The sequence below is a fragment of the Vanessa tameamea genome, chromosome 15 (genome assembly GCF_037043105.1).
Source record: "Vanessa tameamea isolate UH-Manoa-2023 chromosome 15, ilVanTame1 primary haplotype, whole genome shotgun sequence".
NCBI classification, from domain to species: Eukaryota; Metazoa; Arthropoda; class Insecta; order Lepidoptera; family Nymphalidae; genus Vanessa; species Vanessa tameamea.
In genome coordinates this window covers 367432-386422 of record NC_087323.1, presented here as the reverse complement: position 1 = coordinate 386422, position 18991 = coordinate 367432, and the positions used below count along the sequence as shown (strand labels likewise).

Here is an 18991-nt window from a genome sequence, read left to right as displayed (position 1 = left end):
CTTTCCCCTAAATTTCGATTAAAAATTACTGAACTTTTTGTTACATATCCATTTTGAGAAGTAATTTAAAATATAAATTTAAAATAATGACATAAAATAAATATTATATTTATGAGGGCACATTTTACGCATTTGTATATCATGCATGAGTATATCATAAATATGGCCTATTTCAATGAAAGTAGGAAAAAGATAAACGAACCTTAGATTAACGATTTCATGTGATTTGCTATTAATTAAAATATTTATTTCCACTTAAATTTTACTTCCACAATTCCGACAGCAGTTTCGTCGACGTTCAAAACACCATTTTTTTCGCAAATCCACAGTGAATATCATAGATTAATCAAGCGCTCAATCAATGATATAGCGCACATTTTCTATCAAATGTTGTTTATTTGGCTTTTTTACTGTTATGGTTGGAATGGAGTATATACATATTTATGCCTAGCTAATATTAATGATAATAACAATAAAATGAAACAATTTTTATTTTTTATTTCTTCATTTTTCTTTTCTCAAATTTGGTTTATATTATCTATGTATTTTGTTGGGTTCTTTAATTTCAAATAATTTTATTTAAACATTTTTTTTTCAAAATCTAGCAGGAAATATTTTTTTTGGGCATATGCGTAATCTGATTTATTGCCAAATGTTATTACAGTCTTCAGATAAAAGTATTCCAACAGGTATGTAATTTATTTCATTTTTAGAACTTAGCCTAAAAGAGTGCAAAAAATTAGATTAAAAAAAACCTATCATTTCGAGAGCAACTTACAAATTTGCCTACACTTTCAAATACTATAGATTATAGAGTAATCAGAATACACAGATCAAATAAAGATGCCATGCCATGGTAGACTTATGTATTGGACACATTTATTTTAAATAATCTATATTGACGTTGACAATAGGCTATTTGACAATGCGAAAAATAAAGTGTCAATTATTGTAATCAGTATATATTATGAGTTTAAAAATGGTTATTTATTAACGAAAGTTGAAAATAATAATTAATTTATTCAAAAAACCATAAATTAAAATGCATTTTTTAAATGTTTGTCACGTGACCCAAAATGCTCTTGCTTGGTCGGGTTTATGATTACGTCACTTGCTTGTTAACCTCGTTTGCTTACCGAATGTGGATTATATGTGCCACAGGCAAGTGACGTTTTCGTGCGCTATTTAAATATGAAATTTTTAATATGATATTTTGTAGCAAATATGTACTGGAATTAAAAAAAAAACAACTTTTACTGGGTTCCTTAACCTATACTAAATAATATAAAATGGATTTTAAAAACCAGTCAAATAGCCTATGAGTTTTGTCAGCTTAAAGTTTACCTATTTAAAAGTACCTTTCGATAACGATCTAAGTTTGTCAAAAACCTTATATGAATCATTATTTATAAACTATAACTTGATAATTAATCATGTACAATCTGAAACCAGTAAAATATTATAAATATATTCGTATCCATATCGCGATCCGAAATAAAAAATCCATAATAACCCTAATAAAAGATAAATTTAACATAATATTCTAAAAAAAATAATTTCATAAATAACACATAGTTAAGCAAAGTTTATACAATTTGATTTTTAGATAGTAAATTAATATAATTAAAGCTTATACACAAACTTTATTAAGTAACTATTGCAATTATTGTGATTGAAATACATAAACTATAATACTTAATATTATATTTGTTTACAGCTAGTGTGCTAATCTTGAATATACATCTATGCTAATGATCTCAGCATACTTTGAGGGTCCGGATTTAGAGGTCTAGAGGGCCATCAAAGGGCCGCTAATTATTTTTCCAATAAATAAATAAATGAAAAATAACTTTTTATAAATATTTTATGTTCTTCTTTTAATAATTAGTAAAAAAAGATACTTTCTTCAAATATATATTGATGTATATTTCGTTAATAGACCTTTACTTATATACAAATTATTAACATCCTTCAATAGATACAAAAATAATTAAAAATAATGGTGGCAAAAATACTAGAGGCATTTTTCTGTTGAGTCATAGTAATTTCGATCCTCTGGGCAAAATAGTTTAATTATTATATTCTTATATTTAATTACAGTGTTTGCTCGTCGGAAGTGGCATGTTTTTTGTTTGAGAAATATCCCATGGTAAGGTCCAGGGGTTGTAGCCCCTAAATTTGGCCCTGAATACTTCTTTCTAGCACTCCTCATTTACAAAACATCATCTATCTTCTTTAAATTCTTAGGTGTTTCTACGTATGTGTTTCGTGCTTTATTACTATGACCGTTGATTTTTCTTGGCTAAAATGATTGTTTTAATTTTATATTTTGTTTATGACAGCAGTCCTTTTGTTTTGTATTAAGTTGTTCGATATTTCGATATTAGCTTATACCCGATTAATTTATATTTATTCTTTTTTAGAATATTTGATCACAAGATAAACAAAAAAATATTATATTTTTGAAATCATTATTTTAGTATTCATATTATGCATTAGAAACACAATAAATTTTATGGCTTTTTATTGTGATTTGATCATTTAAATTAAAAATCAATGAATTTGACCAAAGATAGTAGACAAGAGTCATAGACTCAGGTCAGCTGACACAACTTTTATCATCGGTCTTGTGATAAGTTGTTTTACTCCGCCATTCCCCGATCGTCTTTTCCATCTTTCTTGTCCCGTGAGTTGATTTTTTTCATAAATTTGCTTTAATACTGCATATATCATAGTTTTTTTAATGTGCTTGTGTTAATACTTAGTGGACATTTATATTTTAAGATTTTTCCTGGTAAGCTTTTGCGTATTTCTGCCGTTTTCAAAATTTTCATTTAGATCTTGTATTGTCACGTAATTATCCTATTTATTGATGTAGAAGTGGGACAATTAAGTAATTTTTGTCTAGATCTCAGCTATTATATTAATATAAATAATTACGTGTAAAATATTCCATATATTTTGTATGGAAGTACTTTTTGTTCCACCCAATTTTCATCATGTGACTGAGGTGGATACTTAATTTAAGTCTAAAATTTCAACAAAAACTACATTAAATTAACATTGAGACACCTGCTTCTTTATAATAAAAACTTAATTGATATATTTTTTTACAAATTCTATATGAAAAGCATATTTGCACTGTATTTCTCTTCAAGTTAAAGCAAAATTTCTACATAAGTAATCTATAATAAATCTTATTAGATTTTTATTAATATTACATACCATATTATGTCGAAATGAGTTTACCTATTTGTTGTTGTATCTGTTTAAAAAAATAATATTTTATTTAAATATTTAATACATAAAGTAAGAATACAATAAAATTAATACATGATTAATTTCTGATATTTTAAATGTATGTTTGAATATTTTCTCCATAATATTTCTAAATTGAAGGAATTTCCTTTTGTATTTAATATTTTTTTCTAATGTGTTCCTTCCTATCATCTATTATTCCTTATTAGCCTATTTATTTTAGTAAGGTTTACAATTTTTATTTTAGAATTATAAATTTTTTATTTTATAACAATTTTTAAAGTAAATGTTCATTTTTATGTTTTTATATAAATTGAATGAGTGTATAGATTATTATGTAATATTCTATAAACTCATTCAATTCACTCATAATACCAAATGTTTGATTCTCTTGAACTCCTGTTAAAATTATATCATGGTAAAATTTGGGAAAAAAAAAACATAATTTATTACACAATAGTATGCTTTAAGGGAACTCATAGGAGCCATACTTGCAAACCAAAAAGTATTAATTAATTTAAGGATACAGAATGGTAAGTTATTGTAATACCGAACTTGCAGAGGTCTACTTCTATATTCTATAATTAACATTTATGTTAAAAGTCATTATAGACTGAGGTAGAACTGCACGTAGTTTTCAGCCTATTAAAAATGATTCCTGCTTCATAAAGATATAAATTTTTACTACCCAACCTTGGAAATTTTGTCCAGCCAACTATTGTTAAAAATTATTCTTTTAAACCTTATTTTATTTGAAAACTAGGTTTAAGTTCCAAACTAAGATACATGCATCGAACGTAATCTACTATTTTTTTTAAAATAGGATTTTCTAATTTTTTATTGACAGTGATTGATGATTCTTATCTTTTGGAAATAGATAAAGATCAGGATCAGCTGATCTGTCATTCAGTCGGATCAGAGCTAGTCTTGTGTAGTGTAGTTTTAAGATTTAATAAAAAAGGTAATTTTTTCTTTTTATTTCGAAATGTTTAAGAAAAGATTAATCTCATGCTTTTAATTATAGATCTTTTCCAATTAATTAAATACAGATATTTTACTGCAAGAAATAGTTATGTAAATGATAACTTAGTGTATTTTTGTATCTATTTTATGCCAATAATATGAGTTTAAATGTTATTTCCATAAGAATGTGCATAAGTGTAATGCACTCATTGTCAGGTGTTAATCGGTGCAAGTTAGGAAATGTTAGTATTGAATACCGTCTTATGCTTGCAGGCTTAGATAAATCGTCAAAATGTCGAAGGGCGGTTTGAAGACGATCGCCAATGAAGAAAATGAGGAGAGATTCGGATATGTCTTCGCCGTATCCGGTCCCGGTAAGTGTAACTGAAATTCTTTAATTCATTTTAATCTTACATTCTGTTATTGAATATAAGTGTTTTAATGTTAAGTAAATAGTTTCAGTTCTAATATAGACTGAGTCAGATTATAGATATATAGTTACATGTATTTGTCTATAATGTACATGGTGACCCAGTTCATTAAAGATGTAATTGTTAACTGAAAGTCCCAGGGTCAAATCTAAGCAAAGCACCATTTAGATAACATATTTATATGCTAAATGTGTTTATAATTAATTAATCTTTGCCTAAATCCTAATCCATCTCCCCAAAGTGAAACAATGTAATAGAATTTAAATTCTTAATTCGTTAGAAATAAGTTTCGCAACGAACTACCAGTGACAATGACATGATTACTGTTAATGCAGCAAGGTCTTGATGTATTTCAAATTTATCTTTGCTGTTCTGTAAGAACTCACTTCGCATCTCACTCATGTAATGTTGTAAATTTACAGTGATATGCCATTTTGACTCGTGTATCCGTTACATGTTACCACTAGGTGGTAGGGCTTTGTGCAACCCATCAGATTTTCTACTGCAAAACAGCAATAGTTTAGTATTGTTGTGTAACGTTTTGAAATGTGCGTGAGCCAGTGTAACAGGTACAAGGAACATAACATCTTATAATTAGTTCCCAAGTTTGGTGGTGCATTGATGTTGGGAGGAATGGTTAATATTTCTTACGATGCCATTGTCTATGGCCAATGGTGACCCCCCTCAGGTCTGCCCCAACACGTGTTGGCGGCGTCCACGGTCTCGTTGCTCGACCGTATCGTTAGTCTAAATTTAATCTGATACGTGCAGGTTATGTAATGAATCTTGCGATATTTCCTTTGATCGCCGGGCATAAGATTAATCAATTATAACCACAAATTAAGCACAATTGAACCAGAAGCCATGTCTTTTAATAATTGAAATAGTCATAGTAATAGGAACAAAAATATTGTCTTTGTCTTGAGTACAATAGTTAAATAACTTTTGTATTTATAATATGTCTATTGTCTTTGATCAGTCGTCACAGCGGAGAAGATGTCCGGATCCGCTATGTACGAGTTGGTGCGTGTCGGTTACAACGAGCTGGTAGGAGAGATTATCCGTCTTGAGGGTGACATGGCCACCATCCAGGTGAGTGACGATAAGTCGATAAATAAAATCCAAAGCGATCAGAATCATATCATGAGACTGACGCAAGCGAGTCGACCTTTAAGTATTTAATTGCTTTGAAATTAATAAAGTATATATTTAAGTAAAATTGCATAATATTCTATTGCTATCTTTCAGTTTAATAGACACCATATACATTTTGCTGTTATAATCAATTATTTCTCTAGGTATACGAAGAGACATCGGGCGTGACAGTCGGTGACCCAGTACTCCGTACCGGTAAACCCCTGTCCGTCGAGCTCGGACCCGGTATCCTGGGCTCAATCTTCGACGGTATCCAGAGACCTCTGAAGGACATCAACGAGCTCACACAGTCCATTTACATCCCCAAGGGTGTCAACGTACCCTGCCTGGCCAGAGAGATCGACTGGGAATTCAACCCACTTAACGTTAAGGTATGCGAAATTGCTAAAGATGCTGTCTTTGGAGGACTCTAACCATCATAACATGACAAAAACATCAGAAAACTCACTTGGTGGTAGGGCTTTGTGCAAGCCTGTCTGGGTGGGTACCACCCACTCATCAGATATTCTACCGCCAAATAACAGTACTCTGTATTGTTGTGTTCCGGTTGGAAGGGTGAGTGAGCCAGTGTAATCACAGGCACAAGGGACATAACATCTTAGTTCCCAAGGTTGGTGGGGCATAGGTGATGTAAGGAATGGTTAATATTTCTTACAGTGCCTTTGTCTATGGGCGGTGGTGACCACTTACCGTCAGGTGGCCCGTATGCTCGTCCGCCAACCGATGCCATAAAAAAAAAGAAAATCATTTCCATATCATTATTATCCTAAGTTAATTATTAAAAAAAAAACATTTTTTAAAATCCGAGCATAATGCAGATCCATAGAAACCCAATTTCTACGAAAGTTACGTGTCCGTGTTGCAGCCCGGCTCGCACATCACGGGCGGCGACCTGTACGGTATCGTGCACGAGAACACGCTGGTGAAACACAAGATGCTGCTCCCCCCTCGCGCCAAGGGAACCGTCACCTACATCGCGCCCGCCGGGAACTACAAAGTCACCGTGAGTAGTCCTCCTGCCCGTCCCGGTACTCCTGGGCGCTGACGAAGATGACTTCGTGCGGCCCGACTACGTATAAAATAAACGTCCTACATGTACACACCACGCGACAGGACATCGTGCTGGAGACGGAGTTCGACGGCGAGAAGGCGCAGTACAGCATGCTGCAGGTGTGGCCCGTGCGCCAGCCGCGCCCCGTCACCGAGAAGCTGCCCGCCAACCACCCGCTGCTCACCGGCCAGCGCGTGCTCGACTCGCTGTTCCCGTGAGTAGCGCGCCCCGCGCCCCGCGCCCCCTCTTCTAATCCCGCCCGCTAATCTCACTTTCGTCCGGCAGCTGCGTCCAGGGCGGAACCACCGCCATCCCCGGAGCCTTCGGGTGCGGCAAGACTGTGATCTCCCAGGCTCTGTCCAAGTACTCCAACTCCGACGTCATCATCTACGTGGGTTGCGGGGAGCGCGGTAACGAGATGTCCGAGGTGTTGCGGGACTTCCCCGAGCTGTCGGTGGAGATCGACGGCGTGACGGAGTCCATCATGAAGCGTACGGCGCTCGTGGCCAACACGTCCAACATGCCGGTGGCGGCTCGCGAGGCCTCCATCTACACGGGCATCACTCTGTCGGAGTACTTCCGTGACATGGGCTACAACGTGTCCATGATGGCCGACTCCACGTCGCGATGGGCCGAGGCGCTGAGAGAAATCTCGGGACGTCTGGCGGAGATGCCGGCCGATTCGGGCTATCCCGCGTACCTGGGTGCCCGTCTGGCCTCGTTCTACGAGCGCGCTGGTCGCGTCAAGTGCCTGGGCAACCCCGACCGCGAGGGCTCCGTGTCCATCGTGGGCGCCGTGTCCCCCCCCGGAGGAGACTTCTCCGACCCCGTGACGGCCGCCACGCTGGGTATCGTGCAGGTGTTCTGGGGCTTGGACAAGAAGCTGGCCCAGCGCAAGCACTTCCCCTCCATCAACTGGCTCATCTCCTACAGCAAGTACATGCGCGCGCTCGACGACTTCTACGAGAAGAACTACTCCGAGTTCGTACCCCTCCGGACCAAGGTACGGCCCGCACGGCAACTCGCCATGTCGGCACTCAGTTGTAGCACCATACCTCTATTATCTGAAAATTACATTTTCTATTAACTATTTATACTTTAAAAAAGTCTTTACAATATTTGTAATAATCGTTAATTTCGAAGTTTTATTTACATCGAACATCACAAATAACGATCGATCTCGAAACATTCGTCATCATGCTTACATCGGTGCCGTCCGCAGGTCAAGGAAATCCTCCAAGAGGAAGAGGACCTCTCAGAAATCGTGCAGCTCGTCGGTAAAGCGTCGCTCGCCGAGACGGACAAGATCACCCTCGAGGTCGCCAAACTGCTCAAGGACGACTTCCTGCAACAGAACAGGTACCTCCGCGACCGCTAGCTGCGCTAGTAGTCTCGCTCCGCCGAGTCGCGACTGAGGCGCGTGTCGTGTGTCCGCAGCTACTCGTCGTACGACCGGTTCTGCCCGTTCTACAAGACGGTGGGCATGCTGAAGAACATCATCGCCTTCTACGACATGTCGCGCCACGCCGTCGAGTCCACGGCGCAGTCCGACAACAAGGTCACGTGGAACGTCATCCGCGACGCCATGGCCAACGTGCTCTACCAGCTCTCCTCCATGAAGTTCAAGGTGAGGCTCCGGCGCGATCCGCCCGCCCGCGCGACGACCGACCGTCGGAGAATATTTAATGTGTCATGCTCGTTTGCGACTCTAGGACCCCGTCAAGGACGGCGAGGCCAAGATCAAGGCAGATTTCGACCAGCTCCTCGAAGACATGTCCGCCGCCTTCCGCAACCTCGAGGACTAGGTCGCCCCGCCTCCTCACCACCTCACCACCTCACCACCAGCGCCGCCGAGTCGTATCGACGCGTCGAGAGTCGATATCGCGGTGGCCATGGTATATATTATTTAAACCGAAGCCTAACTTCGGATTGATGAAATTAAAAATTCTAATAGATAATTATTATTGATCGTATTTAAAATGTTTAAGTGTTACAGTTCGATGTGTAGTGTAATACCGTCGTTGAATTCTACGAGACCCGCGGTCGGGGCTCCGCCCTCTGTACATAGACTCCAACGGGGCTCTCTCGACGTCCTCCCGCGGTCGCGCTAGTTGTTACTAGTGATTATTATAAATATATTTATATGAACTAACATTACTATTGGCAACATCGTGTGACTCATACTATCGTCCCTGGTGCATTCCACATTATTTTTAGATATTTCGAAAGGATTTTTTTGTTTTTATTTATAATCTTGGCATTTTCCGTATATTTTTCGATGTTCAGTATTATAACGAACTGCTTCTAGCGGGTAGCGGCTAGCGGCTAGCTGTCGCGTACAAATATCTACAATAAAGTATATCTTGCTGTTTGAACTTGATACGTGTTGATAGACGAAAGTTATTATAAATAAATATTAATTTAAACCTTGTTGTATTATTTATCCCACCGATCTAATATAATGTTTACACAGGAAATGTTTTGTTTTGTTTATTGGAAATGTACACGTGAGAATTCACAGGCTCTCATAGGAACAGCAATAATAATAAGGCAGGTAATTAACCGGTCTCGGCCGAGACTAATCCTAGCTTTTTGAAAACAGATTTAAAATGAATATTTTCTCTAATACCAGAGATACGATTTGATCCTCATTACGCACCATCGTTGTCACCCGTTTTTACGGTCTTAGAGTGAGGCCACACGGCCACACGGCCACACGGGTGCGTTCAGCGTTGTTCTGTGTATTTCATATCTATACCCATGATGTGTCTCACAGTGCACTGTACTGGAAGAAGAGAAAAGATGAAGAGAGCAGAACACTGGAAACGCTGATAGTATAATATACCTAACATCTAAATATTATAGACAATACATACATAGAGAATTCGCGCATGAAAGCACGTTTAAATGTCGATGATTAGTGTGAGTGATGCTCGTGTTTACAATGACAGTATATTAACTTTAATTTTATTAAAATTTTCTATATATCTTTTTTACAATAATTTTAGGTAGGTGTAGAAATAGAAATAGGTAAATAAGTTAAAATTTAATGAGCATTTAGTGTGTTACATACTGATAGTCCACTATCGAGAAACATTCGATTGTCTATCGTTAGATAAGTAAGCAAGGGAATTTTATATTTTATTGATAGTATCGTCACAGGTTGATACTATCGATAGTATCGATAGCTTCTCGTAAGCAATACTGTTATCAATAAATATAACAGCGGTAATATCGATTGAATTATTACAACATATTTCCTCAGGATCCCTCATACAATTTCAATTACTTGAAGTTCTGGGTGTAGCGGTAATCTTAAAATTTACTAACACGCTGACAGTTTATTTAACGTGAAGGGGCGCGCCTTCGTAAATATGGGCTGACGACAACGGCAGAAGACAACTACGACTAATGTGTACTTTGTTTTCGAAAATACTGAATAAAGTTACAAATAAAAATATGTTATTTTGTTTTTTTGTAAAATTATTTTAAAATGCGATTGTTAGCAGTGTCATCACATGCTTCACTCGCCCTACTTGCCGGCTCTACACAAAAGCTTAGCAGCTCTACCATTTGTTTCAACATAATCTAAAAATTTATAAGTTAAACATTTTTTGTGAATTTACTTTTTTTTTAAATAAAATTATAAAACGACAATAATATTAGCATCTTGCAGCATGGGATTTTAAAAGATCCTTAAATGGATCAACATTAATGATATCTTCAATTAATCTGTATAAGTATCAAATAGGTATATTTTTAAACTAAAAAAAATACAACATAGACTGGCCATTACAGTTTTGTCATTATTACTCTGAGAAAAGATATCACCGTGACTTACTTTGGAGTGATTGAATTACGTTGTTTTTGAAAAAGAGTTTAGGTTCTGTAAACTATATAAACTCACTTCTACAAAATGCCTTCCGAATCATTGTATGGATCACCCAATATGAGCGATTCAGCGCTTTTAATAAGTGTCGAGGACCTGATAAACAGAGCCCTCGGTTCGCCGGATGTAAGTTAAAAGCTATTATTGAAACCAAATTAGTTAAAGAATAATTTTCAATATACTTTTGTTTGTAAAGTTAGGTGGATTAGTGTATCAGAGACTATTTTTTACAATTGCTAAATATCATATTATATTTTTTTCAAAATCAAAACTTGTAAATTTATCTGTAATTGCCAGGAAAATACAGTAAATTTCAAATTGGTTCAAATGATTCTTCACATCTTAGCGCGACAGCTACGTATGCTGGAACAAAGGGTAGAGATCAGAAGCGCGGATTTCAAACCACAACGGTTAAAAGGCACTCCTGAAACTACCACGGAAAGTTCATCTTCTAAGAGTCCTCGTTCACCGGTAAAACGTCGGATGGCGGGAATCAAAGAAGAGCGTAGTACAAAACAAGATAAAAAAGAAAAAGAAGGCCAGAAGGACTTGGAAAGTATTGAAAAGAAAGAGCAAAAAGGGGACCTGCAATACATGGGAAAGGATAAAGATGCAACAGAGAAACAGACTAAAAAGGAGAAAGATAGAGCCGAGAAACAAAAGAGGCATAAAGAAAAAGAGTTGGAAAAAGAGAAAGCAAAAGCTGAGAAGGAAATGGATCATGCTGAACGAACGGTTGGTGCTGATACCTTTTCACGTTGTTAGTTTGCGCTTATCTAACAAAAATGTTACATAAGCGTAAATTAACAAAATACCACAGGCTCTCAAATTGACGTCAATAATCTTGATGTTATGTTGGACGTGACTTCGTTTCGTTAGATTCTTAATTTTTTGTTTCATTATTATGTATTTTATTACTTTTTTATCTAGAAAGAAGCCAAGAAAGCAAGAGTAATGTCAGCCACCATTGCAATTACAGGTTGTTTTTTTATAAATGTTTCATTTAAAATTTCGATATTTTTTGGTTTTATTTATTGGTTAATTTACTGTTTCAGAAGCTGAAAGGGGCAAAGAGAAAGTACTTGTAGGTAATATTATCAGGGGCTATTTACGTTTATTGATCTTAATATGAATAAAATGTTAAGATAATCTAATCAAGTACAACATTAATAATAGCGGTTTTGGATTTCAGTTGAGAAAGGTCCGAGTACCCAAACAGGTAAGTTTTATATTTATTGCATATGTTAAAAACTTGAAACTTTAAGTCTGTTTAAATCTGCCTTAGCAATGTATGGTGGATTTTCATTCAGTTCTACGACATATGTTGTATTTTCACAATGGTCACCTACAGTTAAACAGCAGATAGCAAACGATAAGAACATATGTATATAAATGAAAAAGTACTGCTTTTTTGTCACAGCACAAATTTATTCATCAAATTACACTAGAGTCCCGCTAATTAGGACTATAAGTTGGGACTGGTGACAGAATAGCTTAGGTCAGCGATCTCTAATCCGTGGTGCTGTCAAGTGTCAACGCTTACATTAATGATTATTTTATTTTTGTTAGTGTTAATCTTTTATCGACAATTCTGATAGAAATAATAATTAACAAATATAATATATTAATTTATACGACTAACTTGATTTTCTTACCAATACCATGACAGAGACTCGGGGTCGTGCGAATATAGACGTAGTCACTCAATCACAATTTGCTCTGCTGGAGGCTGCGGTGAATGATTTAATGGAGATAGCAGTTCCGAAACCACTCGTGCTTCCTGACAACGAGAAGCTAAAAAGCGATCTTGCTTCAGGAAATGCGACGCTGCCCGAAGCCATGCAAGCTATGCAGGTATGCTATATTATCGTTTTTCCTAAGACTAATTAAAAATATTCATCTAGGAATATATTGTGTCATTTAAATCCTTAATATTGATCCGATACCTGTCGTCATTTAGTCCTTCCAACGTCGATATTTTTATTTACATAGGTCACAGCCCGGGTGAAAGCAGCTGAAAATGCCATTAATCGTATGACCGGACTATTGACCCAGCTCGCTGCAGCCGGTGCGTTACCTGAAGATATAGCTGAAAAGGTTGATGGAGTTAAAATTGAACCGACTATACCCGATGAGACAGAAAGCGTAAAACCAGAGGTCAGAGATGTAATTTGTAGAGCCTTTGTAACTAAGTATGAGTTATCTAGTTTAAGTATATATATGATAGAAAAATCATATGTACATACAGACATAGCTTAATAATAATTTTTATTTGAAGATATAAACTGAATTGCTTAAAATGTTTAAGTACCCTCAATATGTATAAGTGCATTGTAGTTATGACATTGGGCGAATTCGTGGTTTTAGGTGTTTGAGGCTCCTCGGTACTGTTAAACATTTGTTGATTAAAAGAGTTACAATATCTCAACTAGTTCATTCATTTTCTTGTTAGACTCGGAAACTTATGTCTTTATAATCATGATATCCATCATATTTCATAAAAGTTGCGTTACGTCGTAGTTTAATATGTATGTATATGTAGTTTAATTAAAGTCTTAGTTGCCTCTGTGTCAGTGTAAACTTCATTTTAATTATTTAGTAACGTCCTTTATGGTAATATTAATTTCAAACATATTATGCTATGCCGTGTCTACGGTAATTGGTCTCTCCGTTTTCTTAGTACCTACATATTTGTTTTTTATAATTTTATAGAAAGCGAAATCTCATCAATCGGTACCTTCAAGAAAATCCGTAGCGATCGATCCAAAGTCGTCTCAGATGTCACGGGCCGATGGAAAACCTCCTAAAGCTCATTCCGCTCCGACGACCCCTCGCCCATCTACAGCGACTAGCAGACAGTCTGTAGCCACAAGACCTTCTATACTATCCATGGGCCCCCCAATCACTCATGAGGAGTTGAAGTATGAACTATGAACTATTCGTTTTAATGCTTTCCCTATTTAAGTACTTAGAACTTGCGTTTGGTGTTTGATAAAACAGAAAATATTTACTTTTGAATTTAATGTTATAATTTATTTACTTTTTGTTGACAAAAGGTTTTTTTTTTCCAATATTTTTTTCTACAATCGATGTCCTCCTGAACGATTTCAACCTAAAATTAGTATGTTATCAGGGTTATAATATAATATTATTTCTAACAGTATTTAAAACGGGATATTTACCATGTTTTTTATTTTTATTTGGTGGAGCTCGATATTTCGACATTATCTACTAGTTCACGAGAACAAGACATTCGCTCCACCAAATAAAAATAAAAAACATGGTAAATATCCCGTTTTAAATACTGTTAGTAATAAAAATAACCACGTTAATTTAAAATCTTATAATATTATTTGTACATATTACACTTGCGTTTTATGAAGTCCATACGTGAGAATAAATCTTTTGCTTTAAGTTCTGCTTTGCGAGGACTAAGAGAAGAATTGTCGAAAAACTTAGACAGTTTGACGATGCGCGCAACGACTGCCGCCGAAAATGCCCTCCACACTGCAATGTCCGTGGGTGAGAGTTCAAAATATGACATTTTGTTTCATTATATGATTTGTTTAGGGTTATAGGAGGAAGACAGACTTCCGATTGGACCACCTACTGTTACCTTAACTTCGAAACTGTAATAAATATTTAATCCACTCACACACATTTAGCAGTACAATAAAATAAACTCCTTGAACTTTGAACGGAATGTTGTTCTACCCAGTATACCAGAAAACTTTAATAAATGTGACGCTGAGTTGTGAAAGTTTGTTTATTAGAAAGAATTGTAGCAGTACTATTAATCGATGTTTTTTTTTTTCAATCAGCGGATAAAGTGGATGTAGCCCTGAAGCTGAACAACCGCATCACGGTGCTGTACTCGTTGGTGGGAGATTACTCAGACCAGCTGAGCGGTTTTGATTCAGGATTGACCACGCAGGTAAATATTAGTTTTATTTTGGTGTAGTTTTCAATATTTTCTGGTTTATTTATTCTTATCAGATTATTTATTTTGGTTATTTATAGGGTTTTCAAAATGTGTTCTAAATCCGATTGAATTATATTACGGGCAAGTAAGTTAGTTTCACAGATCGTACCTCTTTCCATCAGGTAGCCCATCTGGTAAAGTAACAGCCTGTTTACATTTACTTTACCAGATGGGGTAAACTCATAAGAGACGGTTTGGCACTTCAATGCGGGTTGAACACACACGTGTTAGAATTTCATAGTTTTTACACGAACATTTTCTCGTATTTAAATTTGCGATCTTCGATAACGTGGCACGTGGTATTGGTGTAATAAATTAAAAAAAATAACTTGTTTGATTTTTTTTTGCTCAGATGCGAAGTTTTCAAGAGCAAATTGTCCAGATACATACGGATCTTAAGACCGGCCTCACGCAGCTGGAAAATGTTAACAATAACGCTGAAAATGCGGGTAAATTATGAATTGTATAAGATGATTTAAAAATATAAATGTTATGACTGAGCGCAAAGGCTTAATGTTATTGTTCAATACAGCTCTTGTGGAGTTGACGGAACGTTACCAAGAATTAGTGACGGAACTGGAGACCACACAGCACGCTCACAAGAATCTCACAACTCTACACTCACAACTAGGAGGGGAGATGCACGTGGGGAACTATTATTGTTGATTTTAATCAAGGGCGTAGCTACCGCCGCATCTGCTGTATACGGGGCCCCCGTATAATGTTTAAATACAAACGAAAAATATTTTTTAAATTTGGTCCATTTACACCACAAGGACCAAAAGATTCAGAAAGTAACCGACTTTTTTCGGTCTGCTATTATTCATATATTAATAAGACAGGCATACAAATTCCAAGACCATTTTGTTATGTTATTCTAATGTTTTAAACAAACCGTATTGCCACTTCGGTTGGTTGTTAGCAGACCGTCGAAGCAAATCGAACTCCTCTGCATGGGTTAACGGTGTTTCCATTAGAAGCAATTTTACGCAAATTGTACTTGACCATGAATAATGAGAATTCTTTACTCTTCCTAAGGGGGCCAAACAATTTTTTATACGGGGCCCCGCCAAGGCACGCTACGCTTCTGATTTTAATTTATTGAAATAATTGAAGTAAGAGTATCAATTTAACCTTGACGAATATTATCGTTAATTCGTATCATTCTTAGGTTATAAAAAATCTTCGTAACCGGGAATTTTAAGACAATATATAATCGAAGTATAAGATTTTATTCATTTATTTATCATACAAAGATGGCAATTCTTATTTATTTATTTTTAATATCAATAATTCGAGGGATAGCGGACGCCTCCAACTCATTCTATTTAAAAATATTGGTATATTTTTAATATTAAAATTAACTTCAAACTTTGATTGCCAGCAAAAATAGAATTGTAAGGAATTCAACCATAAGATATCTCGTATTACTAGGTTCCATTATTGTACCCGCCAATATTGTTGCTAATAAGGATCACATTTTGTAGTTAAGTAATGTTGAAATTCTTGTAAATTCTATCTTCTTGTAATTCTAGTAAAGAATACAATTATTTTATGGTGCTTATTCGAAAACACAGAGAAGTAAGAGTTGACGTTAAATAATATGCAACAATTATTGTCTATATGTAGAGCTTGGTAGAATGCGTCGAGATGCTGCGGGAGCAAAAATCAGATCGAGACGAGGTCTTAGACGGGCTTAGGGATAAGGTATGAAATACAGAAAAATATATTTATACAATTTAAACTGACGTATTGAGTCAGTGGTGGTTGATTTGATATTTTCAGATTTTTGGGTCTTGTATAGTTACAGAGATATTGTACTGAAGTATGCGTGGGCGTATTGTATGTACATATATATAATAAAATTTCTTACGGGTTTCACCTCTGTGGAAGAAACTTAAAAAGGAAATATTTTGTTTGAAAGGTCCTAAAACTAAACATTTGAAAAATCTATTAAAAAAAGAGTCTTATAACGAAAAGATCTTCTGATGGATGTTTTAGTGTAAACAGTTTGAATTTTAGTCATTTATTATTTTTTACAGTTTAAATTTGTTGTCAAATATCAGAAGGTTGATTTCGATCTGAAGACGTCAAAATACTAGAAATTAATATTCACAGGCGGACATTTCGCGGCTCGCAGGTTTGTTGTCGGAAGAAGAATTCGCAAAGGCGCGCACAGATTTCGAGCGACGTATTGAATTGTGTCACGACAAATTCCATAAACAAGAAATGACCTGGATGGTAATAAACCTCTTGCTCATCAATTAAATTACATACGTTTTTCAATTATGTGTTTTGGTCGTAAGATCATTCAAGCTCCGGTTTGAAGGCTGATTAAGCATGTGTCATAACTAGAACAAGGGATATATAGCGTAAATATCAGGGTCAGCACTGCATCGATGGTGTAAAGTGTCGTTAACGTCTTCTTGACATTTGGTCTTGTGTCTGTACAATGAATTAATGATAAAAACTAATTCGATGTAATTATGAGTCTTCAATTTTTGGTGTGAATATTAACGCTTTCGCTAACTATTGAGAAATATATTCATATTTTCCAGCATGAGTATCTGTATTATCTAATTATTTATTTTAATCCAATTAACTACGACAGGCAGCCATCAAAGATCTAGCACGCATAACTGACGGCAAAGGGCAGATTGTGGATCTGCTTTCTGCACGTGATGAGGCCCAAAAAGAACTACAACTTCTAGAAAAGAAGATACGACTGCTGGCTACCGTGCTAGGAGAACCTAAGGTTTTGCAAGACTATATTCTCTATATACTTTCAGTATCGTCTTACTAGAAAGGTTAATCTATGTTTTATTGAAGAAGAGAAGGTGCGTCGTATATAGAATCATATCATCAATGGTGCAGTCGCGTGCAGTCTAACAGTAATTTTATGTGCGTCGGAAACTATCCATCGCTACCAACACGATAACTGGTCCCTCAATCCCAGGCGGCGCTGCTGACGCGGCAGCTGGCGACGGACGCGCTGTGCGGCGCGTGCGGCGCGGCGGCGAGCATGCAGGCGCGCGACGCGGTGTCCGGCCTGCCGCCGCGCCTGCCGCCCCTCACCGCGCACGTCTCCCCGCCGATCGCCTCGCCCGCGGAATCGCCGCCATCCTCACCTCTCGCCTCGCCCTGCCTCGGCGACTTGGAGGAGCACGAGCCGCAGCGAGATAGGTACGTAGACCATATCTTTGTCTTACCAGCTCTGTATGACGACTCTTGGTTGTGTGTGTAAAATGTTAAGTACTACTGGGTAGATCTTTATAGCCGAACGGCTAATTTTCATTTCATTTGACGCGGTCTATTGTGGTCACATTTGTTAATTTTTTTTTAATAAAATATTCGCTGTTATAGTATCTTTTCATCGTATCTTGTTCTTATAACATAATATGTGACACCGACATATTGAATTTATATAAAAGTGATATTCACAGTAGGTCTGGTTCTTTAGGCACATGTGTCACCGCTGGTGTGGAGGCTCTCATACGCTTATTACTGAAACTACTACGAAGGAGCGCGCCTCTCCCGCGTCGCTGGAGACTGTTCCTACGAAAAAGTACACGGGATACGGCAGCGACGGAAGGGTAAAGCGACATTTACCTATTTAATATTCATCTTAGAAATAATTCAATTTACGTATCAGTCTTTTTATATACTAATTATAAAAACTACAAGCTCTATTTTTCAAACTTAAATATTTAGGTAGTATCCTTATCTAACTGCTTCGTCTTTTCTGGTTTATGCCGCATAAAGAGATTCATCAAAGTTTGTGAGGACTTAGGTTCGAATCCCACGTGGGGCTACTTAAATGTATTAGACTACGTAATTACTAACTACTAAGTAATTACTAAGCATGGAATTGAAAGTCGGAATTGTTTGTTTCATGTCCGAAAACCTTTAAAGACCTGTCCTGCACTTGATCTCTCTGTGTTCGCGTCAGGTTGCCTTCCCATAGAGTTAAGTGGAAGATCGTGCGTCTTCTTTTCCCGTGCAATCAGATAGGAGGACCTCATATTGAATATTATTATTATACAAGTGTATGCTTAATTAAGCATTAATAGAAATATCTTATACGCATCTAATATGTAATAGAAAATAAATTTCTTTAGATCAATTATAAATTCAAGCTTCGTTATTTCAGCTGTACATGCTGGAAGAAGAACTGCGGCCTTGTATTGAATGCAACGTTTTCGGCGATGACCGCGGCGCGGGGGACTCGTCGGCGCCTCCCGACGCCATGTAGATTGGACTCT

The 18991-nt window shown here is 36.5% G+C and overlaps 2 protein-coding genes across 3 annotated transcripts; both read left to right on the top strand.

The window, feature by feature from the left end:
• Positions 1-2555: 2555 nt before the first annotated feature.
• LOC113396551 (V-type proton ATPase catalytic subunit A) lies at positions 2556-9284 on the top strand. Of its 2 annotated transcripts, none has more exons than XM_026634533.2 (10): positions 2556-2686; positions 4495-4595; positions 5632-5744; positions 5951-6178; positions 6673-6810; positions 6921-7072; positions 7144-7861; positions 8081-8217; positions 8296-8485; positions 8571-9284. In XM_026634533.2, exons 2-10 carry the CDS (start codon positions 4514-4516, stop codon positions 8661-8663), a joined length of 1851 nt encoding a protein of 616 aa, XP_026490318.1. In that variant the 5' UTR covers positions 2556-2686; positions 4495-4513; the 3' UTR covers positions 8664-9284. The 2 variants fall into 2 exon arrangements, with proteins under 2 accessions (XP_026490318.1, XP_026490319.1); XM_026634534.2 differs by having other exon boundaries at positions 2654-2794.
• Positions 9285-10774: 1490 nt separating this feature from the next.
• On the top strand, positions 10775-18981 carry LOC113396507 (girdin-like). The gene is made up of 18 exons (XM_064217093.1): positions 10775-10873; positions 11045-11482; positions 11678-11726; positions 11803-11835; positions 11940-11966; positions 12417-12601; positions 12740-12904; positions 13460-13668; positions 14163-14269; positions 14569-14681; positions 15082-15178; positions 15262-15374; positions 16359-16436; positions 16848-16970; positions 17341-17484; positions 17686-17912; positions 18190-18322; positions 18880-18981. Exons 1-18 carry the CDS (start codon positions 10775-10777, stop codon positions 18979-18981), a joined length of 2442 nt encoding a protein of 813 aa, XP_064073163.1.
• The last annotated feature ends 10 nt before the right edge of the window (positions 18982-18991 follow it).

Bases quoted from the DNA above. Each gene is read 5' to 3' on its own strand.
- LOC113396551 (XM_026634533.2), top strand. From the start codon at position 4,514: ATGTCGAAGGGCGGTTTGAAGACGATCGCCAATGAAGAAAATGAGGAG. The intron at 6,179-6,672 runs GTATGCGAAATT...TCCGTGTTGCAG, and splicing joins TCAACCCACTTAACGTTAAG to CCCGGCTCGCACATCACGGG. The intron at 7,073-7,143 runs GTGAGTAGCGCG...TTCGTCCGGCAG, and splicing joins GTGCTCGACTCGCTGTTCCC to CTGCGTCCAGGGCGGAACCA.
- LOC113396507 (XM_064217093.1), top strand. From the start codon at position 10,775: ATGCCTTCCGAATCATTGTATGGATCACCCAATATGAGCGATTCAGCG. The intron at 10,874-11,044 runs GTAAGTTAAAAG...TGTAATTGCCAG, and splicing joins GAGCCCTCGGTTCGCCGGAT to GAAAATACAGTAAATTTCAA. The intron at 11,967-12,416 runs GTAAGTTTTATA...ATACCATGACAG, and splicing joins AGGTCCGAGTACCCAAACAG to AGACTCGGGGTCGTGCGAAT.